Source organism: Oncorhynchus keta, chromosome 21 (assembly GCF_023373465.1).
Source record: "Oncorhynchus keta strain PuntledgeMale-10-30-2019 chromosome 21, Oket_V2, whole genome shotgun sequence".
In the NCBI taxonomy this organism is placed as follows: Eukaryota; Metazoa; Chordata; class Actinopteri; order Salmoniformes; family Salmonidae; genus Oncorhynchus; species Oncorhynchus keta.
In genome coordinates this window covers 42,125,256-42,143,959 of record NC_068441.1, presented here as the reverse complement: position 1 = coordinate 42,143,959, position 18,704 = coordinate 42,125,256, and the positions used below count along the sequence as shown (strand labels likewise).

Genomic DNA, 18,704 nt, shown 5'->3' with positions numbered 1-18,704 from the left:
GAATTTGCCCCCAGGAGATGGAGCCTGATCCCTGGGTTAGAGGTGAGCCCACGTACACCTATGTGTTCCATATGTTCTGATTGAATCAGAAACGGAGGCAGAAACACACACACACACACACACACACACACACACACACACACACACACACACACACACACACACACACACACACACACACACACACACACACACACACACACACACACACACACACACACACACACACACACACACACACACACACATACCCACACACAAAGTGTAACGGCTACATACTGACTCAGGATTTTGTGTTGCTAACTGAGGGCGTGGGGAGCTTGTTTATACCAACACGCCATTGTTGTGCCAAAGGGTCTGGATTCCTCATTCGCTAAGTTGGTTTTTGGATTGAGTGACATGGTTGTTTTTATACTCTCGTAGTCTTCTAAATTCTCCATGGTTGATAAACGAGACCCCATACTATTGTACACATGTATGTGTGCTTAGTGTTTGTGTGTGTGTTCTTTTTGTTCTTGATTTTGTGTGTGTGTGTGTGTGTGTTTGTGTGTCTACGGGTCCGCCAGCGTTGTGGAAGCTACTCTGAAAATGCATTTGACCCAGCTACCAATTTACTTGACACTGAAACAAGTTTAAGCTACACTAAAGCTACCCTTAAGAAAAATATAATTTACTTACTTATACAGTTCATTTGAAAAAGTAGTTCACTACATCCAAACTACTTGGTGAAGAATTATCATATCTAAATCTGAAATGTCATAGACTACAAATTACAAGAACAGATCTGGAGTCAGATGTTACACAGAATGTGTAATTTAGCCTATTAAACACAAAAACGAAGTATCAAGTGAGAATTAGGCAGGTCTGATGCTGAAACAGAAAGGAAATTACTACATGTAGTTCACTGCTCCCCAACACTGGTTTCTGCACGTGCGCAGAAATGGAAAGCTTTGGGTTCAGGGTTCTGGGCATAAGAAATACCACATGCTGTGTAAACTGCTAACTGACTGCTAACTGCTTACTTCATAGGAAGAATGATCTGAAATAAACTCCTGGCTGGATTTGACTTGACGGTCTCTTTAGGTTGACTGCTCTCAACATGAGTGCTTGGACTGCACCGTCAGACTCGGCTGCGGAAACAAAGAAATACAAATAAATAGTTGTATCTGCTTACCTAAGAGCCCCAGGACATTTAAGTCTGTAGTTCAATGTTTGACGGTTGTGTTAGATTTGGGTCTGAAGCTCAATGTCTTGATGGTTGTGTTAGATTTGGGTCTGAAGCTCAATGTCTTTACGGTTGTTTTTAGATTTGAGTCTGAAGCTCAATGTGTTGACGGTTGTGTTAGATTTGGGTCTGTAGCTCAATGTCTTGATGGTTGTGTTAGATTTGAGTCCGTAGCTCAATGCCTTGACAGTTGTGTTAGATTTGAGAATTTAGCTTAATGTCTTGATGGTTGTGTTATATTTGGGTCTGTAGCTCAATGTCTTGATGGTTGTGTTAGATTTGGGTCCATAGCTCAATGTCTTTACGGTTGTGTTAGATTTGGTTCTACTCTCCACATGAGTGCTTGGACTGCACCGTCAGACTCAGCTGCAGAAACAAAGAAATAAAAAGAAAGAGGCCAAGAAAAAAATGGTTGTATCTGCTTACCCAAGAGCCCCAGGAGATTTGGGTCTGAAGCTCAATGTCTTGATGGTTGTGTTAGATTTGAGTCTGAAGCTCAATGTCTTGACAGTTGTGTTAGATTTGGGTCTGTAGCTCAATGTCTTGATGGTTGTGTTAGATTTGGGACTGTAGCTCAATGTCTTGACGGTTGTGTTAGATTTGAGTCTGAAGCTCAATGTCTTGACAGTTGTATTAGATTTGGGTCTGTAGCTCAATGTCTTGACGGTTGTGTTAGATTTGGGTCTGTAGCTCAATGTCTTGAGGGTTGTGTTAGATTTGGGTCTGTAGCTCAATGTCTTGACGGTTGTGTTAGATTTGGGTCTGTAGCTCAATGTCTTGACGGTTGTGTTAGATTTGGGTCTGTAGCTCAATGTCTTGACGGTTGTGTTAGATTTGGGTCTGTAGCTCAATGTCTTGAAGGTTGTGTTAGATTTGGGTGTGTAGCTCAATGTCTTGACGGTTGTGTTAGATTTGGGTCTGTAGCTCGATGTCTTGATGGTTGTGTTAGATTTGGGTGTGTAGCTCAATGTCTTGACGGTTGTGTTAGATTTTGATGAGGTTTAGTGTTTTAGTTTGCGGACCCACTCCAAACAAAAGAAAAGACTGCCTGCATGGGTACTAGACTGTTTTCTACATTACATAATTTCCCAGCCAAACCAATGACACGTAGGCTGCAGTGGAAACACAAGAAATCAGCCATTAGCTGTTTAAAGAATGGCGGTAGCCAAGAGTCAAGACACATACTTCAGTGCTTTTGGCTGTTCAGTATATTATGGCACCTCAATCACTTTGTTATTGAGATGTACACTATACAGTATGTCTCCATACCATACATTTACATGACTCAATACAAGTAGCCATATCATGAACTTAATCTTGCTGCCTCATGTTGGTTATAGTATACTAAAGCGATGTTGGTTAGAGTATACTGCCTCATGTTGGTTAGAGTATACTGCCTCATGTTGGTTAGAGTATACTGCAGGGATGTTGGTTAGAGTATACTGCAGGGATGTTGGTTAGAGTATACTGCAGGGATGTTGGTTAGAGTATACTGCAGGGATGTTGGTTAGAGTATACTGCAGGGATGTTGGTTAGAGTATACTGCAGGGATGTTGGTTAGAGTATACTGCCTCATGTTGGTTAAAGTATACTGCAGGGATGTTGGTTAGAGTATACTGCAGGGATGTTGGTTAAAGTATACTGCAGGGATGTTGGTTAGAGTATACTGCAGGGATGTTGGTTAGAGTATACTGCAGGGATGTTGGTTAGAGTATACTGCAGGGATGTTGGTTAGAGTATACTGCCTCATGTTGGTTAAAGTATACTGCAGGGATGTTGGTTAGAGTATACTGCCTCATGTTGGCTAGAGTATACTGCCCCATGTTGGTTACAATATACTGCCTTATGTCGGTTAAAGTATACTGCAGGGATGTTGGTTAGAGTATACTGCAGGGATGTTGGTTAGAGTATACTGCAGGGATGTTGGTTAGAGTATACTGCAGGGATGTTGGTTAGAGTATACTGCAGGGATGTTGGTTAGAGTATACTGCAGGGATGTTGGTTAGAGTATACTGCAGGGATGTTGGTTAGAGTATACTGCAGGGATGTTGGTTAGAGTATACTGCAGGGATGTTGGTTAGAGTATACTGCCTCATGTTGGTTAAAGTATACTGCAGGGATGTTGGTTAGAGTATACTGTCTCATGTTGGTTAGAGTATACTGCAGGGATGTTGGTTAGAGTATACTGCCCCATGTTGGTTAGAGTATACTGCAGGGATGTTGGTTAGAGTATACTGCCTCATGTTGGTTAGAGTATACTGCCTCATGTTGGTTAGAGTATACTGTCTCATGTTGGTTAGAGTATACTGCAGGGATGTTGGTTAGAGTATACTGCAGGAATGTTGGTTACAGTATGCTGCAGGGATGTTGGTTAGAGTATACTGCAGGGATGTTGGTTAGAGTATACTGCAGGGATGTTGGTTAGAGTATACTGCAGGGATGTTGGTTAGAGTATACTGCAGGGATGTTGGTTAGAGTATACTGCAGGTATGTTGGTTAGAGTATACTGCAGGGATGTTGGTTAGAGTATACTGCAGGGATGTTGGTTAGAGTATACTGCAGGGATGTTGGTTAGAGTATACTGCAGGGATGTTGGTTAGAGTATACTGCCTTATGTTGGTTAGAGTATACTGCCTCATGTTGGTTAGAGTATACTGCAGGGATGTTGGTTAGAGTATACTGCAGGGATGTTGGTTAGAGTATACTGCAGGGATGTTGGTTAGAGTATACTGCAGGGATGTTGGTTAGAGTATACTGCAGGGATGTTGGTTAGAGTATACTGCAGGGATGTTGGTTAGAGTATACTGCAGGGATGTTGGTTAGAGTGTACTGCAGGGATGTTGGTTAGAGTATACTGCCTTATGTTGGTTAGAGTATACTGCAGGGATGTTGGTTAGAGTATACTGCAAGGATGTTGGTTAGAGTATACTGCAGGGATGTTGGTTAGAGTATACTGCAGGGATGTTGGTTAGAGTATACTGCAGGGATGTTGGTTAGAGTATACTGCAGGGATGTTGGTTAGAGTATACTGCAGGGATGTTGGTTAGAGTATACTGCAGGGATGTTGGTTAGAGTATACTGCAGGGATGTTGGTTAGAGTATACTGCAGGGATGTTGGTTAGAGTATACTGCAGGTATGTTGGTTAGAGTATACTGCAGGGATGTTGGTTAGAGTATACTGCAGGGATGTTGGTTAGAGTATACTGCAGGGATGTTGGTTAGAGTATACTGCAGGGATGTTGGTTAGAGTATACTGCCTTATGTTGGTTAGAGTATACTGCCTCATGTTGGTTAGAGTATACTGCAGGGATGTTGGTTAGAGTATACTGCAGGGATGTTGGTTAGAGTATACTGCAGGGATGTTGGTTAGAGTATACTGCAGGGATGTTGGTTAGAGTATACTGCAGGGATGTTGGTTAGAGTATACTGCAGGGATGTTGGTTAGAGTATACTGCAGGGATGTTGGTTAGAGTGTACTGCAGGGATGTTGGTTAGAGTATACTGCCTTATGTTGGTTAGAGTATACTGCAGGGATGTTGGTTAGAGTATACTGCAGGGATGTTGGTTAGAGTATACTGCAGGGATGTTGGTTAGAGTATACTGCAGGGATGTTGGTTAGAGTATACTGCAGGGATGTTGGTTAGAGTATACTGCAGGGATGTTGGTTAGAGTATACTGCAGGGATGTTGGTTAGAGTATACTGCAGGGATGTTGGTTAGAGTATACTGCAGGGATGTTGGTTAGAGTATACTGCAGGGATGTTGGTTAGAGTATACTGCAGGGATGTTGGTTAGAGTATACTGCAGAGAATTATTTGGGTAGCCCAGACTTAAGGTAGCTCTGAACGACATAGACAATGTGCAAGATGGGGTTCTTCTCTCAGTGTGGTGAAGTCATTCACCAGAGGAAAATAGCTGTAATATTAAACTCTTGACAATAGTCCGTCATTTACGGCATAATATAAAATCGTCAAAGATAACAACGCTGATTGACCCATCCTCTCTCTCTCTCTCTCTCTCTCTCTCTCTCTCTCTCTCGCTGAGATACCTATAGCAGCTTGAGTTACCCGCCTCCTCCAAACTCTTAACTATCCTCTTCTACCTCTCATGTAGTTTACAGAAGCTCTGGTACTGAGCTTAGAGAATACAGAGAGGAGAGAGGATGGCTTCTGGGGTGAGGGGATATGAGAGAGCGGGAGAGAGAGAGAGACAAATAAAAATAGAGACGAATAGAGAGAGGAAAGCTTCTTGGTAGAGAGGATATTTGAGAGAAAATGATCAAAAGAGAGAATGAAGGAGAAAGAAAGAGATACTATGCCCCACGGTGTGATGACAGGCTAACTCTGTCTGCTCTAATGTCTTCCAGATGGGTTCCTATTTCGGCTACGCAGTGGCAGCCACCGACATCAACAACGATGGGTAAGTGAGTTCGCGGATGGAGAGAAGGAGGGAAAGATGAAGAGAAGGAAGGAAAGAGAGAGCTGAAGAGAGAGAGAGAGAGAGAGAGAGAGAGAGAGAGAGAGAGAGAGAGAGAGAGAGAGAGAGAGAGAGAGAATTTCAGAAGTTCTCATGGTCATGCATTTCCTCACTCTCATGAGTCATACAAATTCCCTGTCATACAGTAGCTACTCCTACACTTCAGGTTCTCTCTCCATTGGCCACTCTCACATCCACTCTCCTATTAAAATGATAGTCAGGAGACTCAGGAAGACTCACCATACAATGTAAATCTCCAACATCATCCTTCACACTAATAGACATTGACTCAACTTTAGAGGCCTTGGATTGGACCTAAAGTAATCTTATCCCCCCCGCCCCCTCTCCCCGGCCTTAGTCTGGATGACCTGGTGGTGGGCGCTCCCATGTTCATGCAGAGGGGGTCTGACGGACTGCGTTGGGAGGAGGTGGGCCGTGTCTATGTGTACCTACAGCAGCGTCCCTTGTTGTTTGAGCCCAGCCTGCCCCCCTTGGGAGGTAGTCAGGCCTTCGGGAGGTTCGGAAGCTCCCTGGCCCCGCTGGGAGACCTCAACCAGGACGGCTTCAACGGTGAGCACTCTGGAAAAGCTTGGGTCATATTCATTAAGGAACACTGTAGCAAAATGTTTTGCAAAGGAAAACTAAATTGATCATTTGTTATTGGACAAGTTAAGGTAGTCCCTCCCTTTTTTTGGGTCAGTTTTCCCCACGTTTGGTGTCTACGGTGTTCTTATCTTTCATGCAAGAACATAACGAAGCTCAGGCCAGAGGGAGTGGGGATTAGCCATTATGAGGTGGCATAACTTTGTTGATTATCTGTTGATTATCTTAGATATTGCAATTGGCTGTCCCTTTGGAGGAGACGACCAACAGGGATTGGTCCTCATCTATAACGGGCATGCCAGTGGGCTGAAGGACACGCCCACTCAGGCTCTAGCTGGCCAATGGGCCTCTGGCACCTTTCCTGCCAGTTTTGGCTATGCCCTCCGCGGAGAGAAAGATCTGGACCAGAATGGGTACCCAGGTAAAATTTGTTAGTCCAATTGTTCAGTTTGTTTTTAATTGTTTTGCCTTTTACAATTTCTTATTAGTGTTTAATATTGGTGTCATCTTTGTACAGATCTCATCGTAGGTGCTTTTGGGGCTGACAAGGCTGTTCTGTACAGGTATGTGCTCTCACCAGAACTTGATTGGCTCATTGTGACCAGCCCTTTATTTGTATTTTATTTGTTCAATTAAACATGTATAATAGGTCTGAAAACATTGTTTTATATGTGATCTTTATGTCATTTGAATTACAATTTTGTATTGGAATCAAAGATTTTAATCGAGGTAATCACGTCTTCCAATTGGTTGGTATTTTTCTATCAGGGCTCGGCCTATTGTCAACGCCAGTGCTTCTCTTACTGTGCAACCTACCATGATCAACTCAGAGGAGAAGAGTTGTATGGTGTCCAATGGGAACAAGACTATCTCTGTGTCTTGGTGCGTTGATACATTTTTCTTCCTTTTCAAAAGAATCTGAATGGTTGAAACACTGCTGATATTCCATCAGTTAACTGAGGCAGCTAGATCTTTGTGATGTATTAGACAGGCAGACAGACAGACATCAACAGAGAAACTGCATAGATTGTGACAGACAGACCAGGTTTATTGAGTAGGAAGTCACTATAGCCTCACTCAGACCAACCTAGCTAAGAGGGATAATGTCTTCAGCAACAATATCAATTCAAATAGATGTGAATGTGTTCCAGCATTGACCCAAAACTGAGTCTAAGACCTATTATATAGTACATTTTCCACTCTTAAACCATGTCAATGGACAAAATGTCTGGCATTCACCACTTGAGAATGTCAAATGACACCATGTTTGACAAGCTTGTCCAGTCTTCGTTCCAGTATGAGTGTTTGAGGACAGTCTATATTCTGAGCCCAAGCAAAGGGAACACTTCACCACTTTTAGTCTCACTGAAATTAAAGCCTAGTGGCTGTTATCTTGATATCTGCTGTTAGTACCGCACAAGTTGCTTGTTGTTTGTGTCTTCTTGATTAACGCTTAGGTTGCTGGGAGCCTTGGGAAGGCTGAGGGAGAAGTAGAGGTGGGGTGGACAGTGGAAGGGTGGAGCGGGTTGCCATTCACTTTGAATGGCATGTTATTTGGAACATCGGCCTAGGACACAGCATGCATGAGATGACACACCCACCCACACATTTACCATTGCGCAGGCAGATGACCATTGACCACACACATACATACACACACGTGTACAGATTTTAGCGCATGGATTCTGTATATGCACACACTCTAAAATAATCAAACGCACACACATTTTTTTTTACCTCCCCTTGTAAAGTTTGAGCAATTTGTTTTAAAGGGGGATAGGTTGATTTGGGCTTCAGTTCTGTGCAAAGATTGAATGCATTTACATTCAGTGGGTTAGCATATAGCCTAGCAGATCTGTTTGTGCTCTTCCCCACTCCATTGTCATTGTCATGCCAAACATGATCATTACACAAGGATTTGGCAAGAGACATAGAAACAGACTGGCAACCAGGCTATTTAGCACGGGACTTGTGAGAGATTTCTTACATAAAACATTTTTGTGACCAAATGTTTTTTATTAATTTTCTTGTTGGCGGAGGTAGAGCTATTATATACTGTTATATACCACCAAATGTTTTAGAGCTCTACATGGATCTACTTAATACATGTAAATACTGTCTCTCTGTCTTCACTCTCTCTCCAGTGTCAACCTCAGTTTCTGCCTCTCGGCCAATGGGAAGCACCTCCCTGCTGATCTAGGTGAGCCCAGTGTTTTCTGTTTTGTCTACAAGGGATACAGCTTTTGTCAAAATTGACTTTTCGTAGCAGGTTTAGGGGAACTTACAGAGCAGGTTAGGAGAATTAGCTTAGCAGGTTAGGAGAATTAGGTTAAGGTTAGGAAAGGGTTAGGGGAAGCTAAAACGTAAAAATAAAAAATTTACATTTACATTTAAGTCATTTAGCAGACGCTCTTATCCAGAGCGACTTACAAAAAAAATAAAATAAAAACTTTTGATGTCAATTTGACAAAAGCTGTATTGCATCTAGACATGACTAGTGTTTTCTTTTGTAAGGACTCCACACAGCTTTTCCCTATTATCTTCCTTGGTGTGGTCGCAAATATGCCTGAACTCACTGTGGTTAATTTAGCAGTTAAGATTAAGATGAAAGGACAATCGAGTAAGTACAGGGGAAACATTGCGAGGTTTGTGTGTGCGTGTGTGTTTATGTGTGTGGGAGTGTGATTGTGTTTGTGTCTGCACTTAGGAATGGGTATTTGCAATTGTGTGTGTGTGTGTGTATATTGTGTTAGTGTATGCATAGTAACAGTGTATGTAATTGCTTTAGTTAGCCAGCAGCATACCACTCTGCATCCCACTGCTGGCTTGGCTCTGATGCTAAGCAGAGTTAGTCCAGGCCAATCCCTGGATGGGAAACCAGGCGCTGCTGGAAGTGGTGTTGGAGTGCCAGTAGGAGGCACTATTTTCTCTGTATATCCCAGGGCATTGCCCTGTGTCGGGTGCTGTCTTTCAGACGGGTTGTTAAACGAGTGTCCTGACTCTCTGTGGTCACTAAAGATCCTATGCCACTTATCATAAGAGTAACCCTAGTGTCCTGGCTAAATTCCCAATCTGGCCCTCATACCATCACAGTCACCTAATCATCCCCAGCTTCCAATTAGCTCAGTCATCCCCCCTCCTCTTCCCTGTAACTATTCCACAGGTTGTTGCTATAAATGAGAATGTGTTCTCACTCAACTTACCTGGTTAAATAAACAGTATGTTATAAGGGGTTTGTTTTTGTGACATGTTCTATTGTGTGTGTGTATGTTGCGCAGTTTTTATGGTGGAGGTGCAGTTGGACCATCTGGAGCAGAAACAGAGAGAGTCATCAGTGAGGAGAACTCTGTTCCTAGATAGCCATCAGCCCAGCCTGCTGGAGACCATCACCATGGCCAACGGAGGACCAACGTGTCACGACACCCGTATCTACCTGCGCGTTAGTCACTTTGAACTTCAAACACTCAGAGAGATGTTGCTGTTAAACTGCATGAGTTTATAATGCATGCTTGTCATGAGCATGTTTGACCCCTTTTTATAAGTATAATAATCATATCATAATGATAGACTAAATAGCAATCATTTGAAATGCTGATTGATACATAAAGATACTTATAAGCCTTGTTATAAAGCATTATACCTGCCGGCTTTAGGTAAAATGTTACCGAGTTATTCAAAGACATGTTGAGAAAATCCCAGATTATAAAAACAACATTGATCCAATGAACTGTGGGTCTTCCCGACCAATCTCTCTGGACAAAAAGTTTGCACAAAAATGTTGGCTAGTTTCTTTGAATCCAGCCTTCAAAACACCAATAACTTGAAACAGGCTGAAACATTTAATGCTACATTTGACAGTTAATCTGTTTTTTATTATAGTTTCAATAGGACTGAAAGTGAGAATGTTCCCTTGCGCTGGACATTTACACAGATCTATAACATTATATTCACTACAACGTACATTTGGACAGATCTATAACATTATATTTACTACAATGTACATTTAAATCTAGAGGTCCACAGAGTCTCAACCAGTTTACAATAAGTAAAGTAAAATTCAAGTTCAACACACCATGAAGAAAGGTCAGTGTAAGGTCAGATTCACTTCCTCTTGAGTGTGTCGGTGATGCCTTTTGACCTTCTTTCCTCATGTGTGTTGTAGAGTGAAGGAGAGTTTCGGGATAAACTGTCCCCCATTTACATCACCCTCAACTTTAGCCTGGATCCTCTCGCTCAACTGGACCTCCATGGCCTAAAACCCATTCTAAACTACCAGACAACACATATTATAAAGCAGAAGGTATGTACTAACTACGTTATTCAATTAGGAACATTTGCAATTTCAGTTGTTATCCTGAATTGACTGAATCGAACTGGACTTGACCCCAACCATGCCAGACATCACACCTTGTAGAGCAGAGTACAATATCTGGTCACATTTACCAGACCACATAACTAAGTTTAGAGCAGGTGCACTACGTATACCCATACTGAAACTCTAGAATACACAACCTAGAGGGATCGTGGTCAATTTGCAATGTACAAATTATTATCATTATTTTCCAGGCATTCGCTCCGACAAAAATCAGCACGAGGCTGAATCTAGTTGCCTAACCCCGCTATAGACGGTAGACTATGAACATAGTGCATACACAATTTAGTTATTGTACCAGACTTCATGACTTAACCACAAACACACAATGTGCACCTTATCTACTCCCCCCGGTATTTACATTTTGTACCAGGAAGTAGAAAGGGATAAGGTCAGAAGTGTCCATTTTGAAATAGATTTCATATGAAGGACCCCTCAGTAGTGCTGGTCCCCATATGGCTAAAGGTTGGGGGTTAGTCCTTATATACTAGGCACTGAATTACAATATGTTATAGCCATAGAGTTAGATAGATGGCACACTTGCTCCAAAGCCTTTTTTACTCTACTTTAGAATAGATGAAAACCTTCAATGGCACTGCCCATGCTGTCACATCAAATCAAATCAAATCAAATTTCTTTCTATAGCCCTTCGTACATCAGCTGATATCTCAAAGTGCTGTACAGAAACCCAGCCTAAAACCCCAAACAGCAAGCAATGCAGGTGTAGAAGCACGGTGGCTAGGAAAAACTCCCTAGAAAGGCTAAAACCTAGGAAGAAACCTAGAGAGGAACCAGGCTATGTGGGGTGGCCAGTCCTCTTCTGGCTGTGCCGGGTGGAGATTATAACAGAACATGGCCAAGATGTTCAAATGTTCATAAATGACCAGCATGGTCGAATAATAGTAAGGCAGAACAGTTGAAACTGGAGCAGTAGCACAGTCAGGTGGACCGGGGACAGCAAGGAGTCATCATGTCAGGTAGTCCTGGAGCATGGTCCTAGGGCTCAGGTCAGTTGAAACTGGAGCAGCAGCATGGCCAGGTGGACTAGGGACAGCAAGGAGTCATCATGTCAGGTAGTCCTGGGGCATGGTCCTAGGGCTCAGGTCCTCCGAGAGAGAGAGAGAAAGAAAGAAGGAGAGAATTAGAGAACGCACACTTAGATTCACACAGGACACCGAATAGGACAGGAGAAGTACTCCAGATATAACAAACTGACCCTAGCCCCCCCGACACAAACTACTGCAGCATAAATACTGGAGGCTGAGACAGGAGGGGACAGGAGACACATAAGCAATAAGGACAAATAACGGGGGGTAGCCTTTCCGAATTGAGAGTAGAATCCTCAGGGGTGTGAGGGTGGGGAGTCACGGCTATGCGAAAAAAAACAGAGGGAGAACTGACGGCTCTTTCTGGGTGGGGCGCTGAGGCTAGCCATCTGGTTGTGCTTTGTTTATGTATGTTGCCAGTGGTCTCCGCCATGTCGAGAGCCCGGCAAGGCAGACTTGTAGCACGTGTGTGTGTTTTTATATATATATGTGTGTGTGTGTGTGTGTGTGTGTGTGTGTGTGTGTGTGTGTGTGTGTGTGTGTGTGTGTGTGTGTGTGTGTGTGTGTGTGTGTGTGTGTGTGTGTGTGTGTGTGTGTGTGTGTGTGTGTGTGTGTGTGTGTGTGTGCTCCAAGCCTCTCACTATTGGCAGAGAAACCAATACAACCTAGAGTAGAGAGAACAGCTTTTGGAAACAACTTGAACTTTCCATGCTCATGTTATTACACTGAAACATTTAGCAATCTCTCTCTCTCTCTTCCTCTTCCACTTCTAAACTTGTCAAAACATGAATAAAGTTTCTTCCTCTTCTTAACGCCCTTTTTGTCCCATGGAGAGTGGGTGACGGGAAGATGGAGGATGAAAGAGAGTGAGTGAGTGGGGGAGGAGAGCCTTTGGTGATTGTGTGACCATTACCAGACCCGTGCTTTCCTCTGTCTTGTGATGTTGTGTTGACTGACCGATTACCACATGGACTTGCATGAACGATAACATTGGAGGCTTTAAATTAGTAATCTCCATGGAGACGGAGTGAGTGATCGCCATGCCGACCCCGCACTGTCGTAGCATTCCTTTGGGGTTCTAATGTTTGCCACATGTTGCTGCTGGGATGGATGGGCTGGTAGTGTAACAATGGGTTCACAGTACACAGTTGCAATGTTGTAGGAGACTGAGAAAAAAAGGACTAGGAAAGAGAGAGAGACAGAGTGCTTAGGACCCCAATTCCTCTCCTCTCTTCCCTAAGCCGTGCAATACTTTCCTTTTTCCTGCTATTCCTTCCTTTCCTCATGTTGCAGTATGTCTACCTTTCTTGAACATCATTGCTCTCCTCATACCCTCGAAAACAAAACACTCCTTCCATTCATTCTCCCCTTCTCTCATTTGATTTCCCTTTTTCCATCCTTCACGTATTCCCTCACTTCTCCCCTTCATTCCTTCATTTAGGAGGTTATTCATAAATCTTCATTGCCGTGGTAAATGTACCATCAGTTGTTGAAAACAAATTCATAATTTGGTCTAAAAATTAGATCTGATCTTCATCTAAGTCACAACAATAGACAAACACAGTCTGCTTAAACAAATTATTGTATTTTTCTTGTCTATATTGAATACATAATTTAAACATTCACAGTGTAGGTTGGAATAAGTATGTGAACCCCTAGGCTAATGACTTTTCCAAAAGATAATTTGAGTCAGGAGTCAGCTAACCTGGAATACAATCATTAAGACGAGATTGGATATGTTGGTTAGAGCTGCCCTGTCCTATAAAAAATACTCACAAAATTTGAGTTTGCTATTCACAAGAAGCATTGCCTGATGTGAACCATGCCTCAAACAAAAGAGATCTCAGAAGACCCCAGATTAAGAAGTGTTGACTTGCATAAAGCTGGAAAGGGTTACAAAAGTATCTCTAAAAGCCTTGATGTTCATCAGTCCACGGTAAGACACATTTTCTGTAAATGGAGAAAGTTCAGCACTGTTGCTACTCTCCCTAGGAGTGGTCGTCTTGCAAATATGACTGCAAGAGCAGTGAGGTTAAGAAGAATCCTAGAGTGTCAGCTAAAGACTTACAGAAATCTCTGGAACATGCTAACATCTCTGTTGACGAGCCTACAATACGTAAAACACTAAACAAGAATGGTGTTCATGGGAGGACACTACAGAAGAAGCCACTACTGTCCAAAAAAAGTTCGCAAAAGAGCATCCGGATGTCCCACAGCGCTACTGGAAAAATATTCTATGGACAAATTATACTAAAGTTCAGTTGTTTGGAAGGAAGGAACATAGAACACTGTGTGAAGAAAAAAAGGCACAGCACACCAACATCAAAACCTCATCCCAACTGTAAAGTCTGGTGGAGGGAGCATCACGGTTTGGAGCTGCTTTGCTGCTATCATCTACGGAAAAATTAATTCCCCAGTTTATCAAGACATTTTGTAGGAGAATGTAAGGCTATCTGTCCCCCATTTGAAGCTCAACAGAAGTTGGGTGATGCAACAGGACAATGAACCAAAACACAGAAGTAAATCAACAACAGAATGACTTTAACAGAAGAAAATACACCTTCTAGAGTGGCCCAATCAGAGTCCTGACCTCAACCCGACTGAGATGCTGTGGCATGACCTCAAGAGAGCGGCTCACAGACATCCCAAGAATATTCCTGAGCTGACACAGTTTTGTAAAGACAAATGGTCCAAAATTCCTCCTGACCGTTGTGCAGGTCTGATCCTCAACTACAGAAAACATTTGGTTGAGGTTATTGCTGCCAGAGGGTCAACCCGTTTATTAAATCCAAGGGTTCACATACCTTTCCCACCCTGCACTGTGAATGTTTATATGGTGTGTTCAATAAAGACATGAAAACATATAATTGTTTGTGTTATAAGTTTAGGCAGACTGTGTTTGTCTATTGATGACGATCAGATCACATTTTATGACCAATTTATGCAGAAGTCCAAGTAGGGTTAGGGTTAGGGTTCACATACTTTTCCTTGCCACTGTACATTAGCTGAATTGCGCAAATAATTTTATTTGAAAAATCTAAATCTCTCTCCATCCCTCTGTTCTGCAGGCCCAAATTCAGCTGGACTGTGGGGAGGACAACATCTGTGTTCCTGACCTCAAACTGGCTGTTTATGGGTGAGCTGAAGTCCCCTCTCCGTTACCTGAGACCAGGGCATTACACCGGAATGGCCTCCTTTGCTATTCTCCCCTCTCCCTCGTGACCCATCGATAGGAGAAAGGACTCAGCAGGTCTCCAGCACATTGCTGTCACCTGTCACATCCTTTCAGATCTGTTGGAACCAAGGAAAGAAGAGTAGGAAAATAAACAATTGCATACAGACTAGTGAGAGGTCTATAATAGTGGGTATTTTGTGATAAAAGGTCAACTCCAATGCAGAAAGTATTTGTTTCATGCCACATAAATGACTAGCATATTACATGGACAAATGATACACAGGAGTACCCTATGATATACTTGTTTGTTTATCTGGAATTCATTTAAAGTAGCACCACTGGGCACCATGTGGTACCAGGTTGTTATCATTTTTTTTGTATTCTTCTAAAGCAAGTATCATATGAGTTTGTAACTTTGAACACATAGCCACAGGAACATATACAAAAGTATGTGGATACCCTTCAAATGACTGGATTTGGCTATTTCAGACACACCTGTTGCTGACAGGTGTATAAAACAGAGCACACAGCCATGCAATCTCCATAGACAAACACTGGCAGTAGAATGGCCTTACTGACGAGATCAGTGACATTCAGCGTTGCACCGTCATAGAATGCCACCTTTCCAACAAGTCAGTTGGTCAAATTTCTGCACTGCTAGAGCTGCCCCGGTCAACTGTAAGTACTGTTATTGGGAAGTGGAAACATCTAGGAGCAACAATGGCTCAGCCGCGAAGTGGTGGGCCACACAAGCTCACAGAATGAGACCGCCGAGTGCTGAAGCACGTTGAGCGTTCCAAACTGCCTCTGGAAGCAACGTCATCATAGTAATTGTTTGTTGGGAGCTTCATGAAATGGGTTTCTATAGCTGAGCAGCCACACACAAGCATAAGGTCCCCAATGTGCAATGCCAAGCGTCGTCTGGAGCTTGCCTCTATTGGATTCTGGAACAGTGGAAATGGGTTCTCTGGAGAGATGAATCTCGCTTCACCATCTGGGAAGTCCGACAGACGAATCTGGGTTTGGCGAATGCCAGGAGAATGCTACCTGCCCGAATGCATAGTGATAACTTTAATGTTTGGTGGAGGAGGAATAATGGTCTGGGGCTGTTTTTCATGGTTCGGGCTACGCCCCTTAGTTCCAATAAAGATACATCTTAGCGCTACAGAATACAATGACATTCTAGACGATTCTGTGCTTCCTACTTTGTGGTAACAGTTTGGGAAAGGCCCTTTCCTGTTTCAGCATGACAATGTCACCATGCACAAAGTGAGGTCCATGCAGAAATGGTTTGTCGAGATTGGTGTGGAAGAACTTGACTGGCCTGCACAGAGCCCTGACCTCAACACCATCGAACACCTTTGGGATGAATTGGAACGCCGTCTGCAACCCAGGTCTAATCATCGATCATCAATGCCCAACCTCGCTAATGCTCTTGAGGCTGAATGGAAGCATGTCACCGCAGCAATGTTCCAACATCTAGTAGAAAGCCTTCCCAGAAGAGTGGAGGCTGTAGCAGCAAATGGGGGACCAACTCCATATGAATGCCCATGATTTTTGAATGAGATGTTTGACGAGCAGGTGTCCACATACTTTTGGTCATGTAGTGTAGTTATTCACATGAAATCAATTGAGGTCCAAAGATGAAAATATGATCATAAACCAGGAGTATATTGATTCATCTAGATTCTCAGAATATCCCTGTGCTCTAGTCAGACACCATAATCCTATCCAAAAGTCAGTCTAAGCTCCCTGATACATGTACTGTAAAAACAATAATCATTCAACTATTAACATAGATAATATACTTTTTTGAAGGGACTTCCATAACATATACTTTTGGTCATGTAGCATGTGTTTACACACCTTGATTGCAGAAACGCGTTTCTTTTCTCAGGAGAGTAACAAAACGGTTTGTGTCCTCTTGGTCATGGTTATTAATGGTTGATCATTGTTGTTTGAGTGTTGGACAACAGGAGAATATGTTGCATTTTAGGCTGATTGGAACAACTGGGACAATTCACAAAACAAGTTCAAGCTTTTTCTTTGCTCTCACTTGTAGTAGTTTGTTTCACGACTTCGCCATGTGATTTTTATTACCGGCACAATTCAATCATGTTAAGAGTTTCCACGAGACCAAATCACTCAGTCACTCAGAAAATAAAATATGATTCAGCACTTTCACTCTGCAGCTTCGACGACCTCATTGAAATGTAATACGCAGCTTGTTTTTTAGGCCTTAAAGTGTTTACTTCCTGAGAAATCCCGTGCAGAAGGATGTTTTGTGTTCACAACCTTGAGGCCCGTCACGGAGATAAAAGTACCAGTAGTACTTTGTTGTTCCACACAAAGTACTACCACACAAAGTACTACTGGTACTTTTTGTGGTACATCCTCTGGCTTCAATTCAAATTTGAACTATTTTATTGTACACATGATTATATTTCATGTACATGTTTTCCTATATAACATCTTAAAATCTTTGAATCAAATTAAATGAAATGCGACTTACAACCCCATCTCTCCCCACCACCTCAAAGCTCCCTTCCTCTCTCGGAGTCGGCACTACGGTGTTTGTGATAGACTATCGATGGTGTCGCTTCCACTGCGCTTCGTCAAACTGGCCTGGCCATAATTGGAATCATCTGTGTGGTCCTGGTGCAGAGCATGGTTTCACTGTGTCTGTACCTCGAGTGGACAGAGGGTGGGGGATAAGAGGAAGGGGTCAGGCCAAGGGACCGACCCTCAACATCTGTACTTGGCTCTAGCTCTTTCTGCTCAATAGTCAGCATGAATGTATTACTACATTTGGAAGTATGGGGGCGGGAGTGGTGTGAAGTGTATTTATCACTACACAGGAAGTGCTTTACACAGGGGTGTCAGTGTGAGTTCATATGGTGTTGGTGGGGGCTGGTTTTTATTCAACCTTTATTTAACTAGGCAAGTCAGTTAAGAACAAGTTCTTATTTATAATGATGGCCTACTTTTTAACATTTATTTTTAATTTCACCTTTATTTAACCTGGTAGGCCAGTTGAAAACAAGTTCTCATTTACAACTGCGATCTGGCCAAGATAGAGCAAAGCAGTGCGACAAAACCACATGGGATTAACAAACGTACAGTCAATAATAAAATAACACAATAGAAACATCTGTATACAGTGTGTGCAAATGAAGTAAGGAGGTAAGGCAATAAATAGGCCAATAGTGGCAAAGTAATTATATTTTAGCAATTTACACCGTAGTGATAGATGTGTAGATGAGGATGTGCAAGTAGAAATACTGGTGTGCAAAAGAGTAGAAAAACAAATATGGGGGGGAGTCTGGAAGGAGAGTCTGGAAGGAGAGAGAAACAAATGTGAGTCTGGAAGGAGAGAGAAACAAATGTGAGTCTGGAAGGAGAGAGAAACAAATGTGAGTCTGGAAGGAGAGAGAAACAAATGTGAGTCTGGAAGGAGAGAGAAACAAATGTGAGTCTTGAAGGAGAGTTTACAGTCTAACCAGACACCTAGGTATTTATAGTTGTCCACATATTCTAAGTCAGAACCGTCCAGAGTAGTGATGCTTAGGTTGGGCGGGCAGGTACAGGCAGAGATCGGTTGAAGAGCATGCATTTCATTTTACTAGCATTTAAGAGCATTTGGAGGCCACGGAAGGAGTGTTGTATGGCGTTGAAGCTCGTTTGGAGGTTTGTTAGCACAGTGTCCAAAGAAGGGCCAGATGTATACAGAATGGTGTCGTCTGCATAGAGGTGGATCAAAGAATCACCCGCAGCAAGAGCGACATCATTGATATATACAGAGAAAAGA

General features: G+C 42.7%; 1 protein-coding gene and 1 long non-coding RNA gene across 2 annotated transcripts in view; one reads left to right on the top strand and one right to left on the bottom strand.

The window, feature by feature from the left end:
- The window catches only part of LOC118399708 (integrin alpha-5-like), a 73,961-nt gene that overhangs the window by 44,259 nt on the left and 10,998 nt on the right, over positions 1-18,704 (top strand). The window contains exons 11-19 of the mRNA XM_052473947.1: positions 5,591-5,643; positions 6,059-6,270; positions 6,533-6,724; positions 6,821-6,866; positions 7,072-7,185; positions 8,448-8,503; positions 9,582-9,742; positions 10,466-10,603; positions 14,790-14,857. Coding sequence (XP_052329907.1) covers positions 5,591-5,643; positions 6,059-6,270; positions 6,533-6,724; positions 6,821-6,866; positions 7,072-7,185; positions 8,448-8,503; positions 9,582-9,742; positions 10,466-10,603; positions 14,790-14,857 — 1,040 coding nt within the window. The remainder of the gene's footprint in view (positions 1-5,590; positions 5,644-6,058; positions 6,271-6,532; positions 6,725-6,820; positions 6,867-7,071; positions 7,186-8,447; positions 8,504-9,581; positions 9,743-10,465; positions 10,604-14,789; positions 14,858-18,704) is intronic.
- On the bottom strand, positions 10,663-17,678 carry LOC127910376 (uncharacterized). Its single transcript, XR_008074577.1, has 3 exons — positions 17,409-17,678; positions 14,884-15,012; positions 10,663-11,781 (listed from the first exon to the last, which is right to left on the bottom strand). It is a non-coding gene; the product is annotated as an uncharacterized LOC127910376 (long non-coding RNA).